General features: G+C 70.2%; 1 protein-coding gene across 1 annotated transcript in view; it reads left to right on the forward strand.

Moving 5' to 3' along the window:
- SCNN1B (sodium channel epithelial 1 beta subunit) overlaps positions 1-406 on the forward strand; it is a 31,937-nt gene that overhangs the window by 16,445 nt on the left and 15,086 nt on the right. The window contains exon 4 of the mRNA XM_023520090.1: positions 107-297. Coding sequence (XP_023375858.1) covers positions 107-297 — 191 coding nt within the window. The remainder of the gene's footprint in view (positions 1-106; positions 298-406) is intronic.

Below are 406 nucleotides of genomic sequence, written 5' to 3' on the forward strand. Positions count from 1 at the left end.
AGCCTGGGGATGGGCGGCTGGCCGGGTGCTCCGGGCCCTCGCCCCGGGGGCAGTGACAGGCGCCTGCCAGCAGCCCCACCCACAGGGACCCCTCTCGCCCCCACAGTGCTCCGTCAACAGGACCGTGTGCACCTTCCGGAACTTCAGCAGCGTCACCCAGGCCGTGACGGAGTGGTACAGCCTGCAGGCCACCAACATCTTCTCGCAGGTGCCGACCCAGGAGCTGGCGAAGCTGAGCTACACGGGCGAGCAGGTGATCCTGGCCTGCCTGTTCGGGGCGGAGCCCTGCAGCTACAGGTGAGGCCCGGCCGCTACAGGTGGGGCCCGGCCGCCGCTGCCCTGCCTGCAGGCGCGGCGAGGGGCGCGGGAGCGTTGTAAAAACCCGCTTTGCATCGTGGGGTTGTTT

Source organism: Pteropus vampyrus, unplaced genomic scaffold, assembly GCF_000151845.1.
Source record: "Pteropus vampyrus isolate Shadow unplaced genomic scaffold, Pvam_2.0 Scaffold247, whole genome shotgun sequence".
In the NCBI taxonomy this organism is placed as follows: Eukaryota; Metazoa; Chordata; class Mammalia; order Chiroptera; family Pteropodidae; genus Pteropus; species Pteropus vampyrus.